Raw genomic sequence first — 18,347 nt, forward strand, 5'->3', positions numbered from 1 at the left:
CTTCACATGACACCTGACTACTGCTCCCAAATAGCAGGTCACTTCCCTGCTCAAAGGCTTTAAAAATTCATTTTATGTTTTTAAAATTTTTGTGGGTACACAGTAGGTGTACATATTTATGGGATACATGAGATATTTTGATACAAGCATGCAATGAGTAATAGTCACATCACGGAAAATGGGGTTATCTCTCCCCTCAAGCATTTATCCTTTGTGTTACAAACTATCCAATTATATTCTTTTAGTTATTTTAAAATGTACAATTAAATTATTACTGACTATAGTCACCCTGTTGTGATATCAAATATGTAGTCTTATTCATTCTAATTCTTTTATTTTTTTGTACCCATTAACCATCCCCAGCCCTCTCCCACCCACCCACTACCCTTCCCAGCCTGTGGTACCCATCCTTCTACTCTCCATGTCGATGAGTTTGTTTTGATTTTTAGATCCCATAAATAAGTGAGAACACTTGACGTTTATCTCTCTGTGCTTAGTTTATTTTACTTAACATGGTGACCTCTAATTTCATCCATGTTGTTGCAAATGATAGGATCTCATTCTTTTTTATGGCTGAATAGGACTCCATGGTGTATTATGAATACATTTTCTATATCCATTCATCTCCTGATGGACACACAGGCTGCTTTCAAATCTTGTCTATTGGGAACAGTGCTGCAACAAACATGGGAGTGTGGATATCTCTTTGATATACTGATTTCCTTTCTTTTGGGTATATACCCAGCAGTGAGATTGCTGGATCATATGGTAGCTCTATTTTTAGTTTTTGGAGGAATCTCCAAACTGTTCTCCATAGTGGTTGTATTAATTTACATTCCTACCAGCAGTGTGTGAGGGTTCCCCTTTTCTCCACATCCTTGCCAGCATTTGTTATTGAATGTCTTTTGGATAAAAGACATTTTAACTGGGGTGAGATGATATCTCTTTGTAGTTTTGATTTGCATTTCTCTGATGATCAGTGATGTTTGCCATTTGTCTGTTTGCCATTTGTATGTTTTCTTTTAAGAAATGTCTCTTCAGATCTTTTGCCCATTTAAAAATCAGATTATTAGAGTTTTTCCTATAGAGTTGTTTGAATTCTTATATATTCTGGTTGTTAGTCCCTTGTCAGATGGGTACTTTGCAAATATTTTCTCTCTTCTGTGGGTTGTCTCTTCACCTGATTGATTGTTTCCTTTGCTGTGCAGGAGCTTAACTTGATGTGACCCCACTTATACATTTTTGCTTTGGTTGCCTGTGCTTGTAGGGTACTATTCAAGAAAGTTTTGCCCAGTCCAATGTCCTTAAGAGTTTTTCCAATGTTTTCTTGTAGTAGTTTCATAGTTTTGAGGTCTTAAAATCTTTAATCCATTTCAATTTTTGTACATGGTAAGAGATAGGGGTCTAGTTTCATTCTTCTGCATATGGATGTCCAGTTTTCCCAGCATCATTTATTGAAGAGACTCTTCCCCAATGTATGCTCTTGGCACCTTTGTCGAAAGTGAGTTCACTGTAGATGTATGAATTTGTTTCTGGGTTTATTCTGTTCCAGTGGTCCATGTGTCTGTTTTTATGCCAGTACCACACTGTTTTGATTACTATAGCTTTGTATTATAAAGTCAGGTAATGTGATTCTTCCAAGTTTTGTTTTTTGCTTAGGATAGCTTTGGCTATTCTGGGTCTTCTGTGATTCTATATACATTTTAGGATTGTTTTTTCTATTTCTGTGAAGAATGTCATCAATATTTTGATAGGGATTGCACTGACTCTGAAGATTGCTTAGAATAGTATGGACATTTTAAACAATATTTCTTCTTCTAATCCATGAACATGGAATAGTTTTCTATTTATTATGTCTTCTTTAACTTCTTTAATCAATGTTTTATAGTTTTCATTGTAGAAATCTTTCACTTCTTTGGTTAATTTCTGCATATTTAACTTTATTTGTGGCTATTGTAAATGGGATTACAGTTTTTGATTTTTTTTTCAAGATTGTTGTTGGCATATAGAAATGCTACTGATTTCTGTACATTGATTTTGTATCCTGCAACTTTAATGAATTGGTTTATTGGTCCTAATAGTTTTTTGATGGAGTCTTTAGGTTTTTCCAAATATAAGATTGTATCATCTGTAACAAAGGATAATTTGACTTTTTCCTTTCTGATTCGGATGCCTTTTCTTTCTTTTGCCTGATTGGTCTAGCTAGGACTTCTAGTATGATGTTGAGTAACAGTGGTGAAAGTGGGCATCCTTGTTGTGTTCCAGATCTTAGAGGAAAGGCTTTCCATTTTTCCTTATTCAGTATGATACTAGCTGTGGGTCTGTCTATATATGGCTTTTATTCTGTTGAGGTATGTTTCTTCTCTACCCAATTTTTTTAGAGTTTTTTTTTAATCACGAAGGGATGCTGAATTTCATCAAATGCTTTTTCAGCATGTCCTGAAATGATCATATAGTTTTTGTCCTTCATTTTGTTGATAATGATGTATCACATTGACTAATTTGCATATAATGAACCATCCTGGTATCGCTGGGATAAATCCCACATGATCATAATGAATGATCTTTTTTGCTGAATTTGGTTTGCTGGTATTTTGTTGAGGATTTCTGCATTAATATTCATCAGGGATACTGGCCTTTAGTTTTCTTTTTTTGATGTTTCTGTGATTTTGACATCAGAGTAACAAATACTGGCCTTGTAGAAAGAGTTTGGAAGCATTCCCTCCTCCTCTATTTTTTGGAATCGTTTGAGTAGGATTAGTATTAGTTGTTCTTTAAATGTTTGGTAGAATTCATCGGTGAAGCCCTCTGGTCATGGGCTTTTCTTTATTGGGAGACTTTTATTATAGCTTCAGTCTCATCACTTGCTACTGGTCTGTTTTGGTTTTGGATTTCTTCATCGTTCAATCTTGGTAGGTTGCATGTGTCTCAAAACATCCATTTCCTCTAGTCAAAGGGTTTTAATGACACTATTGCTGTTACCACATCTCAGCAAATTATTTTATGTAGTTCACAAAATCTTTTTATATTTATGATCCCATTTGAGCCTCATAAGGATCTGGGAGCATTAAAACATCATCATATATATTTCAAAGTTCAGTTAAGGTACTCTATTTTTTGTATTTTTCTCCTTTATGTCTTTGATTATGCTATTTTCTTGGTCCACCTTTTTCTCAACTCTGCATGTTCTAATCTTTTCCATCTTTCGAGGACCATGTTAAATTTTAGCTGCTCTAAAAACCAGCTAATCCCCACAGAAAAGTAACAGTCATTTCTCCCTCCTCTGAACTCCATCAATGATGATGGTGATAATAGTGGCCAACATTTATGAAGCATTTACTATGTACCAGGCAGCATGTCAAGTGCTTTTGTTATCTTCTATCCTCTTCATCACTCCCTGTCTTGTACGATAGCTGTATAGGCATCTTTTTCCCCCTACTAGCTTATAGAGTTCTTAGACAAAATTGATGTCTGAGCCATTACTGCTTTCTCCCAATCCTAGCACAGGGCCTGGCACAGAGCGAGTGCTACATAAATATTTGTTCAATGAATGAACAGGCAGGCAGGCAGAGTTAACGTTTACCTTTGAACAAATGGTTTTCAAGCACCCTTAAACGCTTGAAAAGCACTCATTTATAGCCACATAATAAATGGACTAAATCACAAATCATTATTATCTTTTCATGACATAGGTTTCCAGAACTTTGGCTGGAACACATTTTGTTATTGTCATCTATGGATATGAAAATGAAAAACACAAATATATATAACATCAAACTTGTTTTTGTATACAAATATTCTTGAATTCACAAGTCTTTTCCAACCAATCAGAATTATCCAGGTTTTATAAGTTCCTCTTTTCGGTGTAGTTGTAAGGTGCAAACTCTTTTACTGTGGGTCCACTGCTTCCTGGCTTTGTTGCCATAGTTCCTAGCACAGTTAGGAATACTGTAAATGATTACTGATTAAGTTAACAGCCCATGTTGGTTTTAATTTATAATCACTCATTACTATGCTGATCCTATTAGTTCTGCTAAGGAGTCAGCACCTTAAGGGGGACCCAATGAGCCTCAACCAATTACAGCAATTGAGCTCCTGCCCTGAGATTTGAAAACCATCGTTTTCTCTTTACTTGTAGGACCAAGAATAGACAACTGTCAATAGTAAAGGCCAAAGAAATAGGCATTTCATTTTTTTTGAGACGGAGTCTCGCACTGTCGCCCAGGCTGGAGTGCAGTGGTGTGATCTTGGCTCACTGCAACCTCCACCTCCTGGGTTCAAGCAATTCTTCTGCCTCAGCCTCCCAAGCAGCTGGGATTACAAGTGCCTGCTACCACTCTCGGCTAATTTTTGTATTTTTAGTAGAGACGGGGTTTCACCATGTTGGCAACGCTGGTCTCGAACTTCTGACCTCAGGTGATCCGCCCGCCTCAGCCTCCCAAAGTGCTGGGATTACCTGAGCCACTACACCTGGCCAGAAATACCCATTTCTGAGAGTCCCATTACAGGCTGCTGAATTTTGCTTAAGTGATTAAGAATCATTTGTTAACAATATTAAAATTCTGGAGCAATTCTGACATAAAATCAATCCTTTCATCAGAGGATCAGAATTTCAACTTTTACTTAAAAAATTCAAGTTCATTTTTCAAAACTAAACCTGATACAAGTCACCAGCTATTGCTTTTCTATCCCAAGTTGAAGCAAAGACTAACAGCACAAATTCTGACATCCAAAATGTGTTTTGGAAAACCTAGGTAAAAATTTGGCTGGGTGAGGTGGCTCAGGCCTGTAATCCTAACACTTTGGGAGGCTGAGGTGGGTGGATCACCTGAGGTCAGGAGTTCGAGACCAGCCTGGCCCACATGGCGAAACCTCATCTCTATAAAAATACAAAAATTAGCCAGGCATGGTGGCAAGCTCCTGTAATCCCGGCTATTTGGGAAGCTGAGGCAGGAGAATAGCTTGAACAAAGGAGGCAGAGGTTGCAGTGAGCTGAGATGGCACCACTGCACTCTAGCCTGGGCGACAGAGCAAGACTCCGTTTCAAAAAAAAAGAAAAAAGAAAAGAAAGAAAAAAGAAAACCTAGGTAAAAATGAGAAGATTAAGGGCACAATAGGAGAGTAGTGCAAAGGCAGACTAGCGGTAATCACCATCACAAAGGCTGGGCCACCAGACTGCGGTGTTTACTCAAAGCCCAGTGCTATCAATTAGTCCCCTTAATTATCTCAGGCTCTGCCATCGCAAGAGGCAATTTTTGAAGCCCTCTCTAGCTCCTCTTCCTCTTTCATTCCTGGCACAAAAGGGCTATGAGGACAAAGCCTTCCTTGACTCTGGCTCTGGTTAGCTTCTGGTAGCCAAAATAGATATTATGTGAATTACTCCAATAAAGCAAAAACCACACTACCTTTCCTCTTGGACATGCCTATGACCTACAGCAGAAACTCTATTTAATGCATGCAACAAAATGCTTATCACTGTGATTTATAGTTTAGAAATATACTTTTCATGAAGAAATAAGCAGGAGAAAACAATCTGTAAATATCAGAAGTAAATGAATCTGAGGAAGTAGAAAAAACTCCCTGTATACCTGCAGTCTGGTGGTGTTCAGGAAATGTTGGGAAACTGAAGGCTGAGAGGAAGAACAACAATGAGGGGTCATTTTTCTCAGGTCCTTCAGAGAAGCAGCTTACACTGATACTGCAAAGAATTTCCTAGGTAAATTAAGCCAGGAAACCACCTGGATTTTCTTTCTAGAATAATCTTTTTTGTAGTAAGTCCTAATAATAGAAGTTTGCTAAGCAATTGAGGTTACAGAAGGAAATTATAATGAAGAAAAATAGATTAAGAATTCTTAAAAACGATCAAGAGTAAATCACTGTTTAAAATCCAGCTGTATGTGTACATAAAAGGAATTATATTTCATATACATAATAAAATAAATTATATAGTAGTTAAAATTTTTAAATAAAATGTATCAGATGTGTAAACATAATTTATCGGATGTATAAATATATAATAAATATAATATTTTGAGTGGCAGACAGTATAGTCTCCAAGTTTGAGAATATAAGCAGTTTCTCTTAGTGGAAATATAAGTTTGGTCCTAGGCATGCCTAAAGATTATCCAAGTAGACCAAAGTTTATACATATACATGTATGTATATGTATATGTATATGATAATCTTGTATCATATATAATAACCCTTAGGCATGTCTAGGACCAAACTCATATTTCCACTATGAAAAACTGTTTATAAATATTTCCTAATTTGGAGACTGCTATCTACCATTCAAAATTTTATAGTTAGAAACCTGGGAGTCATTCTAGATGCTTCCCTTCCTTTCACCCCCCACACCATGAAACCCTATGCCATCTCCCCTACATTTGTTCTACTCCCTCTTAATGTATTTGCTCATCGCTATTTTCATTGACCTTACTGGCCCTCAACATGTCTCACATGGATTATGCAAGAGCCTCTTTACTAATCCTTCTGCCTCTAGGCTTGTGCCATTCCAGTTATCTCTATGTTTCTTAGTAGGAGTGATCATTCTGTAACAGAAATTTGATCCTGTCCTTCCTCTCAAGCAACTTTAGCAGTCTGATCCTGTCCTTCCTCTCAAGCAACTTCAACAGCTCTAGTCTAGCTCTTGTAGCCCTTTGTACCTCCCAAGAACTAACATTTATGGAGCTCATTTAATATCTCATGTCCTGCTGCTCTCCCCAGTTGCCCAATTGCACAGATACATCAAACTAAACATGACACTAAGTCTTGTATGTCCATATCTCTTGGTTTGGGCTGCCCTAAAAGCAGATCCTGAAAAAATAATATGGGTTCAAATAGATTATTTGTGAGGATGAAGAGAAGAGAAACAGGGAAGGGAGAAAACTAAATCAAGGATGTGTTAAAGAACAGGTTATGGGCCGGGTGTGCCCAGCACTTTGGGAGGCCAAGGTGATGGAGCACTTGAGGTCAGGAGTTTGAGACCAGACTGGCCAACATGGTGAAACCCCATCTCTACTAAAAATACCAAAATTAGCCAGGAGTGGTGGCCTGTGCCTGTAATCCCAGCTACTCAGCTGGCTGAGGCAGGAGAATTGTTTGAACATGGGAGGCAGAAGTTGCAGTGAGCTGAGATAGTGCCACTATACTCCAGTCTGGGCGACAGAATAAGATTCAGTCTCAAAAACAAAAAAAACAAACAAACAAAAAACAGGTTAGGGCTGAGGATCCTGTGAGAACTGTACAGAATATACTCAGAATTGTACTACTGAACATTAGGGAGGTGGGGGTATTATCCACCAATTTATTGTTTGAGGGTCACTACTGGAGGTGTTAAACTCCTCTGCATTCTAGCAAATAGCTCCTTGTGCAGAGAACGTCCTGAGGCAGAGAAATATAGAAAGCCATTGGCAGATGACCTCCAGGTGAACCAAAGGCACCAATAACATCTGGTATACCACATAATGTACATATCATGTCCTTTTTCTCAATTGATTTTTCCTTCCACTTTTCTTGGATTCTGCCTATGGATGCCTATTTTGACCTCCTCAGTAAGTGCTTTACTTCCTTTTCTGTGCAAATTCTCTTCTGCTATAACTATTACTTTATAAGTCTGACCTCACACTAGACTCTTGGCTCCCTGAGGGTAGTATCTTTATTACCTACCTAACTTGGTGTTTGGCACAGGACAGATGCTCAGTGTCTTGAGAACAAGAGCATGACTGTGTGCATTAAAGAGAAGAAGATCCTATTTCCATGTTCCATATGTAATTGAGAAAATTTTCAAAGAAATGAAATATATGCTCCTACATCCTGAATCACATAAAGTCAAGTGGAAGGAGCACCAAGCTAGAAATCTCAGGTCCTGATTCAAGTCAGTTTGGCTCAGTTGCTTTTCCTACAAAAAACAAGTGATGGTGAATGACCTTTAGGTTTCTTTTAAATTCCATAGATTTCAAGTGACTGAATCTGTGTGAAAGTGAAAGCTGAAGCCCACAGACTGTACAGCAATCACATATGGAAATGCTTATGTTTGTGATATTGATCTGGATTCAAGAAAATACAGGTGACGCAGACTTGAGATGCTGGCAGGTTTGTAATGTAATGCTGTGTGTTCAAGAAAAGACAAGGTCAGCACAGGTCTCCTGCCTGAGAGGAGACCTCCAGGGAGGGGCCTGGCCATTGCACCGTAACTAGCTGGGCAGCATGGTGGCCTCCAAGCTGGCAGATGCCACTGTTCCAGATGGACAGTGTTTGGTATGCCAACCTCTGTGTAGCATGCTACTACCGGATCCTACTTAGGTCACAGACCCACAAACAGTCATTTCCTGAGCTCTCACTGAAGGTAGGCTTGGTCTACATTTCTTGATGGGAAGAGACTAACTTGGAACACTGAATACAGGCATGCTTGGCTTTGCTGACTTCTCTAGACAGTTTTAATTTTATTAGAATGTGACTGGTGGTAAGGGACTGGGTAAGAGTAAGGAAGGATAGGTGGGCTTAGGGGTCCTATGTATAATGAACTAAAAAATGTTGAGGATGTTCATTTCAGAATACAGTTTCCCTCTCTTAAAATGTTCTGAATATAGTTACTGGTATTCTGTGAACACTGAATGTAGATGGATAATATTTCCTTAAGAAGCTTGACTTTAGAAGCTTTAAATTGACAAATTCTTAAAAACACAAAACACATAATTAAAAAATAGGTAATACATATGTGCTATGTGCTGTTTAGAATTAATTATAAGAAAATTATTTGATTGAATATCCTCAATATGCCTAAGGGATATGTCATATTCCTATCAGAAAAATGGAGGCACTATGATCAACGATTCTTACTTGGTGAGGGATGGGTTGGGGAGAAGAAAAGAAGACCCAGAGGGTTACTTGTGTCCTTCCTAGAGAATTACTGTTTTTGAGGACAGTCCACAGGGTGGGATGGGGTAGGATGGGATGGGGTAGTCTAAATAGCCAACCAGGCCAGTAGTAGTCCCTGGTACGCTGGCTTTCACAATGCCCATGGGTCATGTGTGATTTCAGGGACCTATTGTTTTAGATGGCTCCCTTCCCTTATTCATGGAAGTACTCTGTAAGAAGGGACAGAGCGAAAATAAATAAACCTAGGAGCCTATAACGGAAAGCACATGAATGACGGTAATGAGCACTTTTCAGGCTACGCTGTGTAGGGCTGAGGGCTTGGCTTGTTCTGGTCTAGGCTTTGTTTCCTTCAATGACTGAAGGAGAATCACTGGACTCCTCTGGATCTCAGTGGAAGAGGGACTGGATGACTTCTTAGGTCTCTTCCAGCAATGATAGTCAAATTTATGACACCAACAAGAAAAAAAGACTGGCAAGAGTATGTGGCCTAGAAAAATGAGAAATTAATATACATCTCAATATAGAAAGCCAATGATGGGGAAAGAACAAAGAGGAAAGATGGCCAAGATGACCACCTGAAATCCTATGAAATGACCCTAGAATGGGCAAAATTCAAGAGATGTTCCAAAAGTTGAGTCTAGATTGAGATCAAGTAGATGCCTTACCTTCCAGTGACAGCAAAGCACAATGTGCACATTGCATGTAAGAGTCCTGTGGCATGCTGCAGAAATGTGGCCATCTTGGGATTCTCATCCACTGGGCCTTGCACCGAGAGGAAGCAGGCACACAGTTTGTCAATCAGACCCATGTTCACCACGTAGCTAGATGTGGGGGAGAAATGCATGTTATCAATCTGAATAGGCCAGCAACATCTTCACCTTCAGTGATGAATCTTACAATACACAGGCTTGGACCCCTCAAACAAGCAGACACAACACAAGTTGAGCTCTCACTGAAGGTAGGCTTGGTCTACATTTCTTGATGGGAAGAGACTAACTTGGAACACTGAATACAGGCATGCTTGGCTTTGCTGACTTCTCTAGACAGTCTTAATTTTATTAGAATGTGACTGGTGGTGAGGGACTGGGTAAGAGTAAGGAAGGATAGGTGGGCTTAGGGGTCCTAAGTAAGAATTTCCTTAGATTTACTCCTGAATAATCAGCTCTTTCTGTAAGAATTTTTTTCTCTCTTCTTTCTTTTGGTTATTTGAATATTATTTTTCAAGAAAAAATGAATGAAAATGATTGTCTAGTCATTCTTACTGGTTTGAAGAGTCTAACAACAAGTGAAATGATTTATAATGACCTTTATGCTCTTAAAAAGCGTTCCTTTTTAAACTACTAGGGAGCCCCAATGCAAGGATTTAGAAGATACAGTACAATGATTCAACCCAGACACTTTTGTTACAACTTATACTTTTTTTTTTCTTTTTTTAGAGACAGGGTCTCACTCTGTCACCCAGGCTGGAGTGCAGAGGCATGACCATAGCTCACTACAACTCTAACCTCCTGGGTTCAAGAAATCTTCCTGCCTCAGTCTCAAAAGTAGTTGGGACTACACCTGTGTACCACCACACCCAGTTAATTTTTTATTTTTTATTTGTAGAAATGGGGTTTTGCTATATTGACGAGGCTCTTCTTGAACTTCTGGCCTGAAGTGATACTCCTGCCTCGGCCTCCCAAAGTGCTACAATTATAGGCATGGGCCACCATGCCTGGCCACAACTTAAACTTCTAAAGCCAGTTGTAGGTTCCCTATTTTTAAAGACTCTATCACCATTAACAGCATAACAAACAGTGAGAATCTAATTGCTTTTATTGAAAAGTACCAGTCCTGAGGGTTGACAATAATATTTAAGAAATAATTTCCATCTTTTCAGTACAAAAAAACAGTTTTCTAGAGCTGTTTGTAAACTGGACTGACAATAGTAACTCTTTTATTAATCCACAGAGCAGCAATCATTGAAAAGAATATTTTAAGACTATAAAAGACCTTGTAGATAAATCAACCTTGGCCTAGAATTCAATGCTACTGCACTGACATGTATGAGAAGGGTAGGACTGCAAATATAGCAGTTCTGCAAATCAACATGTTAACTTTCAGAGACAGACACAAAGCAACTGAGGTTTTGGTGTGTAAGCGCACTACAGGCCCCACCACTATTCATTTAACAACACAGGTTTTTGTAAAAGGAAGGAGAAACTGATGAATAATTCATGTTTAGAGCCATTCCAAGTTTACTACTTTGAAGGTACAAAATAATGCCTCCTTTCATCTTTTACATTAGAAAATGTATCTACCTGGGCTACTGAGCACTCCTACAGTTTTAAAATTGGGAAATATGAAATGATGACCACCAGACCTCTTCTAATAAAGGAAATTGATAGACTGATATATGTACACACTGAGAATCTTATTACAATCTGATTTAACAAAATTAGACTTTTAAAAACTCGCTTGTACATTTGCGCAGAACTCTTCGATTTACAAAGTGTTTTGTCTGTAGCCAGACATGGGGGATCACACCTGTAATCCCAGGACTTTAGGAGGCCGAGGCAGGTGGATCACTTGAGGTCAGGAGTTCCAGACCAGCCTGGCCAATATGGTGAAACCCTGTCTCTACTAAAAATACAAAAATTAGCCAGGCATGGTGGCTGGTACCTGTAGTCCCAGTTACTCAGGAGGCTGAGGCAGGAGAATCGCTTCAACCCAGGAAGTCGAAGTTGCAGTAAGCCAAGATCATGCCACTGCACCCTAGCCTGGGCAACAAAGTGAGACTCCATCTGAAGAAAAAAAAAATCAAGTGTTTTGACTGGGTACAGTAGCTTACAATTGTAATCCCTGCACTTTAGGAGGCTTAGGCAGGAGGACTGTTTGAGCCCAGAAGTTTGCAACTGGCCTGAGAAACATAGTGAGACCCTGTCTGTACACACACGCACACACACACATGAGCAAACAAAATAGAATAAAGTGTTTTTCATCTTAATCATCCCAATGAATCATCCCAAGAACACCATTAGGGAGCAGACTGTGAAAGCTTTGGTTTTTATCTGCCCAGCACATTCTCCTCTCCTATTCCATATGGTCCTGGGGGCCTTGTTAAAGATGCTACCCTCTTGCTAATCCAGGATTGAGCATGTGCTTCAGGACAGTCAAAGTACTCATCAGCTTGGCCATAATGACTGGTTCCAGGATGAGTACATGACCTAGGGAGGACCACTCAACATCTTCTGTGGGATTAATATATGACCATAGGAAAAATCTCTTTCCACTGGGGATATCTAAACTAAAATGTTTAACTGTGGGGGTGCTAGTAGTCAACTTGTTACATGGAGAACATCTGCTTAGAGAATAAAGCCAAGTAGAGATAAGTAGAATTGAAAGAAACAGAGCTGTAATGGCATATGGGGACGCATTCTGAGAACTGCATTATTAGGCAACTTTGTCATTGTGCAAACATCATAGAGTATACTTACACAAACTTAGATAGTATAGCCTAACCTAGGCTATATGGAATAGCCTACTGTTCCCAAGCTACAAACATATACAGTATGTTACTGCAGGGAACAATGCAGGCAACTGTAACACAATGGTAAGTGTTTGTATATCTAAACATAGAAAGGGTACAGTAAAAATACAGTATTGTATTCTTACAGGACCACCATTGTATATGTCGTCTGTTGTTGACTGAAAAGTCATTATGCAGTGCATTACTATACTTAGACCTCGGCATCTACTTCAAACCTTGACCTTCCCAGGTACACAAGTCATTTTACTATGCTGTTTTACTTATGTTATTTCAAGCTAAGATTCTAAAAGAGTTCTAACCAGAGTGAAAATTTGTTTTTTTCTGATTATAAGGGTAACATAGGCTCATCAAAGAAATTTATATAGTAAAGAAAAGCAGAAAAATAAGTAGAAAAATTGGCCATAATTTCACCTTTCAAAGACAATCCAGTTTGATAATTTTCCTTTCATGTTTTTCTATTTGATTCTTTCTCCACATGATTGACATTATACTGAATTTCATTCAATGACAATTTAGGCCCCTTCTATGTCATGAAAATATCTTGGTTAACCATTATATTTTAAATCTTTAAAAACTGTATTATTGAAAAGTTAACATAAACCATAAAAAAAATTGACAGAAGAGGATAACAAATACCCATGCATTCATCACACAGCCCTGACCACCATCAATCCATGGCCAATCCCATCTGTGTGGACAATCCCATCTGTCCACATCCTGCATAAAGTTTAAGAAAATCCAAGGCATATTTTTCCTTTGTAAATGTTTCCATTTCTATCTCTAAAAAAAAAAAAATCACTTAAAAAAACAAAACCACATCATTATCACATCTAAAAATCACCATTCCTTAATACCATCAAATAACTGGTGTTCAAATTTCTAAATGTACCATAAATGTCTTTTTTTAAAAAAAATTAGAATCCAAACAAGAACCACACATTGTGACTGGTTAATATGACTTAAGTCTCTTTTTAATCTGTTAGCTACCCTCCACCTTTTAAAACCCCCTCTGAAAATGTATGTATTTGTTGATGAAACCTGGTTGTTCATCCTATACACTTTCCCACAAGTTGAATTTTACTGATTATATCCCTGTGGTGTCACAAAACATTTTTTTGAACTATTTATTTCCTGTAAAATGATCTAGGTTCTAGAGGTCTGACTGGATACATAAACATCATTTTTAATGATTGAATAATATTCTACCAGTGGAATATTTTTGCAACTTTCGGTTGTTTTCAATATTCCTTATTATAAACCATGCTGTGCTGAACATTTTGAGTAGAAATCCTTGCCAGATTTCAGACTATTTTCCACAAGTGGAATTACTGAGTCAAAGGGTATGCATATTCTTAGGGCTCTTGATACAGATAGCCACATTATATTCAAGAAACATTAAATCAATTTGTAGTCTCAACAGCAAGGTATGAGAAAACCCAGTTCACTATGTGGAGGTTGGTATGACTATCCCCATTTGATAGACAAGAAGACTGCTGCTCAAGGAGGGCAACGCATAAGCTCAAGCAAGACAGCTGGAACATTCTATGGTTTTCTGACTCCTGATAAGAGGGTCCTTTGCACTGAATTCACTGCTTTTCTGTGGCATCTTTTTGGTCCTTACTGAGGACTAGCTTCAAAACCATGTAGTCTCAAGATGAAAATGGCTTAGCTAGGTTTCCTGTACTGGCCATGAAAGGCAGAAAGACTACAAAATGAGTGAAGAGATAAAAAACATTGTAAAGCCAAGGCAAACTAAAACAACCACTTGTTGAGTAGTTGGTCCTTTCTGAGTATCATCTCCTATGGTTACTCGGCCATCTATGGTGCCTACTAATGAGTCACACTAATGTTTTTCTAAATTGCCTGTGTCTTGAAAACTGCATGGACAATCTTTAAATGACTGGCTAAGAAGATGCTTAAACTAAATGGCTCTAAAAGGTCAGTATAGAGAAACTCATTTTGTCAACCTCACAGTTTTGAGCGAAGAATATGGAATTTTCTAATGAATACTGGGGTCAAAAGCAACATATCTTTTGCATTGTAACTATTAGGTTGAAATTATAATGCTGAGACTATTACCACACCCAGGATGAAAAGCTTTATGTAGAAAACTTCCTAGTCTTCTTGGAACACACATCCTGGGAAAGAGACATGCTGCTGTAAATGCTACAGTAAATGGGTCTCTCCATTTGCTTTGCCATTTGAAATTTAAAATGAGTCCCTTTGCAGCTTTCTGTCATTGAACTTTACAAACAGAAAGGGATATTGAGAAACATATACATATATATGTGTGTGTATATGTATACAATTTTTCACTATTTGGGTGATGGGTTCACTAAAAGCCGAAACTTCACCATTACATAATATATCCACGTAACAAACCTGTATTATGTACCCCCTGAATCTATTAAAAAAAAAATAAAGTGAGTTATTGTTTCTTTGTCCATGTCTACCTATCCACTCTCACATTCCAACCAAAATGTTGCTTATTAGGGTTCTATCCCTGAACTAAATTTAGTAAATTCATGCAATTCCATGGTTTCAACTATCCTCGATATGTTAATAATAATTCCCAATTCTATCTCAAGGCCTACTTTTGTTTTGCTTTTAAAGACAAGGTCTCTATTGCCCAGGCTGGAGTATAGTGATGCAATCATTGCTCACTGCTGGACTCTAGGGTCCTCCCACCTCAGCCTCCTGAGTCAGCTACTCGTGCATGCCATCAGGCCTGGCTAGTTTTTTTTTTTTTGTAGAGACAGGGTTTTGCCATGTTGCCTAGTCTGGTCATGAACTCCTGGACTCAAGCGAGCTGCCCTCCTCAGCCATCCAAAGTGCTGGGATTATAGGCATGAGCCACGGCATCCGGCCTACTTCTTTTCTGAACTTCTGCCTTAAAAGTACTAGTTTATATTTTCCCTTGGGGGTCCCAAGGCACCCCTATATTTGTATGTTCAAAAAAAACCTCATTATCTCTTCTGAAATCTCCTTCTCCCACTATTCTTATCCAAATGGATGTCATTATTCATCTCACAGTACTACAAGAAATTTTAAGATAGCCATTTGTAATCATGCATTCATCCACTCAATTAGTTCTAAGTATGATGCTGATGCTAACCTTAAGGACCTCTTAACATTATAGCTGACACATAATTTCCACATTACTATGATTAATTCTATAATAGAGGTATGTTCAAAGTATTACTACCATACAGCAGAAGTGCCAAATTTTGGCTTAATGGGCCAGGGTTAGCTTCTTAAAAGACGTGGCATCTTCATATTTTTAAATGAATTCATCAGGTAGACAAGGCCCAAGGCTGAGGTAGATAGAAGCTAATTCTACCTCTAAAATAGTCCTAAATCCTTCTTGCTTCCACTGTAATTGTTACTGCTATAGTTTGGTCAAGGTCACATCCTATCAGGCTAAGTTATTGTGTGATATTAGAAACAAGGCCTGACCTGAGTCTCAGCCTCTTTATTTATTTTTTTTTTTGAGATGGAGTCTCGCTCTGTTCCCCAGGCTGGAGTGCAGTGGCCGGATCTCAGCTCACTGCAAGCTCCGCCTCCCAGGTTTACGCCATTCTCCTGCCTCAGCCTCCCGAGTAGCTGGGACTACAGGCGCCCACCACCTCGCCCGGCTAGTTTTTTGTATTTTTTAGTAGAGACGGGGTTTCACAGTGTTAGCCAGGATGGTCTCGATCTCCTGACCTCGTGATCCGCCCGTCTCGGCCTCCCAAAGTGCTGGGATTACAGGCTTGAGCCACCGCGCCCGGCCTGTCTCAGCCTCTTTATATCTACCCCACTAGTAAAGTTGGTTCCTTCATATATGGCTAATGGCTAATGAATGTTTTCCTTCAGTTTAGAAGTGTCCTATTCTTGCTTTTTTTTTTTTTTCTGTTGTACTTCTCCTGTTACCTTATTTGAGAAGATCAATTATTCAACATTTTAATTCTGTTGTCTATCCTTCACATCTCTTGTCTCCTTGCTAATCACATTTGTGATAACCTTTGTCCTTTCTCTCTGCTTTCATTGTGATTAATAATCAACTGCTTTCTCTTAAGATACATTCCAAATAATAAATGCACAAAACTTAAGTGTTTGGTTTGACAAGTTTTGAAGACTACATAAATCTAAATAACCATCAATAAAAACAAGGTATGGAACATACTCATCATAACAGAAAGTTCCCTTGTTTTCTATCCAATCCTTTCCTCTCTCCATATAAAGGAAATCATTCCAAATGTTCTCTTTTATATCTGTCTCTGGCTAAGCATGATGTTTTTGAAATTTATTCATGTTGGTGCATGGGACAATAATTCCTTTCTTTTTATTGTTGATTAGTATCCCACTGTATGAACACAGGTTGAGCATGCCCAACCTGAAAATACAAAATCCTCCCAAACCCAAAACTTTCTGAGTATCAACATGATGTTCAAGAGAAATGCTCATTGGAGCATTTCAAATTTTGGATTTTCAGATTTGGGATGTTCAACCAGCAAGTATAACGTAAATACTCAAAATCCCCTCCCCACCCAAATCCAAAATCCAAAACACTCTGGTCTCAAGCATTTCAGATAAGGCACACTCAACCTGTATGCTATGATTTGTTTGTTCCTTCTCTTGTTGATGGATGTATATGTTATTTATAGTTTTTGGTTATTATAAATAAGACTGTTATGAAAATCCATGGGAAAGTCTTTTTGTGAACATGTGTTTTCATTTCTATTGGGTAAATACCTAACAGTAGAATCGTTGAGTCATAGAATAGATGTGTTTAAATTTACAAATTGCTAAAGAGTTCTTCGAAGTGGTCATTTCATTTCATTCTCCCAGAAACAATGTATCAGATCTCCAGTTGTTCTATATCCATACCAACACCTGGTATCATCAGTCTTTTTTTATTTTAGTCATTTTATCGGATTTGAAATAGTACTTTGGTATAGTTTTAATTTGCATTTCCCTGATAACTAACATACTGAACACCTTTCCATGTGCTAAGTAGCTATTTGTGTATCTTTCCACGTGTTAAGTAGCTATTAAGTCTTATGGTCACAACTTTTGTGTTTAGATCTATGATCCATCTCAAATTAATTTTGTATATAACAAGAGGTTACTTTTCTTCCATATGGATATCCAGTTGTTCTAGTACCATTCATTAAAAGACCTTTCCTTTCCCTATTAAATTAATCTGATCCCTTGATCAGAAATCAACTGATGACAGGTTGCTAGAGGTTGTGGGGAAAGGAGGAATGAATGGATGGGGTTATATGATACTGTACTGATGAATACATGTCATTATACATTTGCCAAAATCCATAAGATATTTAACACCAAGAGTGAACCTTAATGTAAACTATGGACTTTAGGGTGATAACGACATCAATGTAGGTTCACTGACAGTAACAAATGTACCACTCTAATGAGGGCTACTGGAGGCTGTACATGTGTGTGGCCAGGGGTTTATGGAAATACTCTATAGTTTCTACTCAATTTTGCTATGAACTTTAAAAACTGATCTAACAAATAGTGTATTTTTTTCCAAAGCCTAATCAGCTCCCCCACCCCAAATAATTGGACCGTATTTGTGTGTGTCTATTTCTGTGCACTCAATTCTGTTTTGACCTATTGATCAATCTTATACCAATACCAGACTGTCTTGATTAGCATAACTCTATAGTAAGTCCCCAAATCAGGCAAGTCCTCTGACTTACTATTCTTTTTCAAAATTGTTTTGGCTGTGTTAGAGCCTTTTCCATAGACATCTTAGAGCTGACTTGTAAATTTATTTCTAAAGCCTGCTTGGATTTTGATTAGGATCACATAGAGTTTATAAATTAATTTGGGGAAAAATAATGTTTTAGCAATATTGAGTCTTCTGATCCATTTACATATATTTCCATTTATTTAGGTCTTCAGTTTCTCTCAGTAATACTTTGTAGAG

General features: G+C 38.1%; 1 protein-coding gene across 5 annotated transcripts in view; it reads right to left on the minus strand.

Moving 5' to 3' along the window:
• SCAPER (S-phase cyclin A associated protein in the ER) overlaps nucleotides 1–18,347 on the minus strand; it is a 597,115-nt gene that overhangs the window by 54,878 nt on the left and 523,890 nt on the right. For all 5 annotated transcript variants that reach the window (XM_023197631.1, XM_023197627.1, XM_023197630.1 and 2 more), the window contains one exon: nucleotides 9,546–9,701. In XM_023197631.1, the coding sequence (XP_023053399.1) occupies nucleotides 9,546–9,701 (156 nt within the window). The remainder of the gene's footprint in view (nucleotides 1–9,545; nucleotides 9,702–18,347) is intronic.

This window comes from Piliocolobus tephrosceles, chromosome 6 (genome assembly GCF_002776525.5).
Source record: "Piliocolobus tephrosceles isolate RC106 chromosome 6, ASM277652v3, whole genome shotgun sequence".
Taxonomy (NCBI): domain Eukaryota; kingdom Metazoa; phylum Chordata; class Mammalia; order Primates; family Cercopithecidae; genus Piliocolobus; species Piliocolobus tephrosceles.